Here is a 2,015-nt window from a genome sequence, read left to right as displayed (position 1 = left end):
CCCGTCTCGGCCTCCCAAAGTGCTGGGATTACAGGCTTGAGCCACCACGCCCAGCCTGAAGTCAATTTTAAATTGAGGTACCTGGAAAACTTCCACTATGATGTGGAAGTTGGGTGATGTTGGGGACAAGTGTATGTCCACCTTGAATGTAAATAAACAAAAATTCATACACTCATTTCAGGCTGTGGTATGCCTTTGGTATTTTCTCTGCATTTTATAGCCTGCTTCATTATAGCAATTATCTTATTAAATAGAAGTTGTTTTGTATGTTTGTGTTCCATACACCCTCCCCTCACTCCCCTCAAGTGTGAGCTCCTGAAAGCTAAGGTCTGTGCCACCCTTGTGTCCCCAGTGTCTAGCATAGGTCTGGCACCACACAGTAACACACAACAAAAGCCCTGGCAGAAGGTACCAAGGTGTGGGGGATACATACAGGGATTCCTCTGAAAGCCAGAACACTCTTGTTGTTGTCATATGATAGAGAATATCCAGAAGACATTCTTTCACCCTGTAAAACAGACAAGGGTCAATCTCCCAGGCACATATTAATCCCCCAAAGATAAGAGTTTAAATGTCATATCTTTTTTTTCTTTAAGTTCAGGGGTACATGTGCAAGCTTGTTACATAGGTAAACTTGTGTCACAGGGGTTTGTTGTACAGGTTATTTCATCAGCCAGGTATTTGCCCTAGTACCCATTAGTTATTTTTCCTGATCCTCTCCCTCCTCACTTTCCAATAGGCCCCAGTGTGCGTTGTTCCCTTCTATGTGTCCATGTGTTCTCATCATTTAGCTCCCACTTATAAGTGAGGATATGTGGTATATAGATTTCTGTTCTGTGTTAGTTTGCTAAAGATAATGGCCTCCAGCTCCATCTGTGTCCCTGCAAAGGTAAATATCGCACCTTTTCCTAGCACCACAAAAAAAGGTTGAACTCCAGAGATATCAACCATAATGAATACTGTAAAGGAAAACTTCTATTTAATCTGGTCCTAAGAAAAACTGCAAAAAGCTTAGTTAATGTTATCTCAAAAGTTTTATACCGATTTCTTGGCTCTTTAAAGTCTGAGGGTTCTGAGTGAGTGAAGTTTAGTGAAGCAGTTTGCTATGGCCTTTCTGCTCAGCCAAACCTATCCCCTGCTACAGATTAAAAACAAAAAACTGACCAAAATACTCAGCCAATCGTTTGTAACTCATGTCACAGATACAGAGCTAATTTTTCAATGTGTTCTTTTAAAAATCCTAAAAATCACCAGGTGTGGTGGCTCACAGCTATAATCCCAGCACTTTGGGAAGCTGAGGCAGGAGGATTGTTGAGCCCAGGAGTTCAAGAGCAGCCTGGGCAACATGGGGAGACCCTGTCTCTGCTGTTTTAAAAAAAAAAAAAAACCATCATTTCTACAGTTCGTTACTAGAGAAGTTTCTCTGAACATATAGAGCACCGCGAAGTATCACGTATCTAAAAAAACCATATGGCATCGTTGAAAAGAAGCCCAGAATATTCCCAGGTGATACAATTCTGCAGACTGGAGAAGTAATTCTACCAATGAAAGAATTTCCTGATCAACATCATTAAAGATTATGTAAAAATTTAAAAGACTTATGAGCCTAAGTTTCTTCCTACATTACCATATTTACTGAATTTTCTGGAAAAGTAACTTTAATAAAGTTTAATCTCAGAGAAAAAAAAAATCACTAAGGCAAAAAAGAAAAACCAGCCGGGCATGGTGGCCCACGCCTGTAATCCCAGTACTTTGGGAGACCAAGGCAGGAGGATCTCTTGAGGTCAGGAGTTCAAGACCAGCCTGGCCAACATGGTGAAACCCAATGTCTACTAAAAAGTACAAAAATTAGCTGGGTGTAGTGGCACATGCCTGTAATCCCAGCTACTCAGGTGGCTGAGGCACGAGAATTGCTTCAAGCTGGGAGGTGGAAGTTGCAGTAGATTGAGATTACACCACTGCACTCCAGCCTGGGCAACAGAGTGAGACTCCGTCTCAAAAAAAAAAAAAAAAAA

The 2,015-nt window shown here is 41.3% G+C and overlaps 1 protein-coding gene across 1 annotated transcript in view; it reads right to left on the bottom strand.

Annotated features, from left to right (window-relative positions):
• ELMOD3 (ELMO/CED-12 domain containing 3) overlaps positions 1-2,015 on the bottom strand; it is a 46,144-nt gene that overhangs the window by 40,804 nt on the left and 3,325 nt on the right. Inside the window, 1 exon segment of the mRNA XM_011963961.1 lies at positions 434-508. Within this exon segment, the coding sequence (XP_011819351.1) occupies positions 434-508 (75 nt within the window).

This window comes from Colobus angolensis, unplaced genomic scaffold (genome assembly GCF_000951035.1).
Source record: "Colobus angolensis palliatus isolate OR3802 unplaced genomic scaffold, Cang.pa_1.0 Scaffold118, whole genome shotgun sequence".
In the NCBI taxonomy this organism is placed as follows: Eukaryota; Metazoa; Chordata; class Mammalia; order Primates; family Cercopithecidae; genus Colobus; species Colobus angolensis.
Note: the sequence above shows the minus strand (reverse complement) of the source record. Positions and strands in the feature narration are given on the sequence as shown.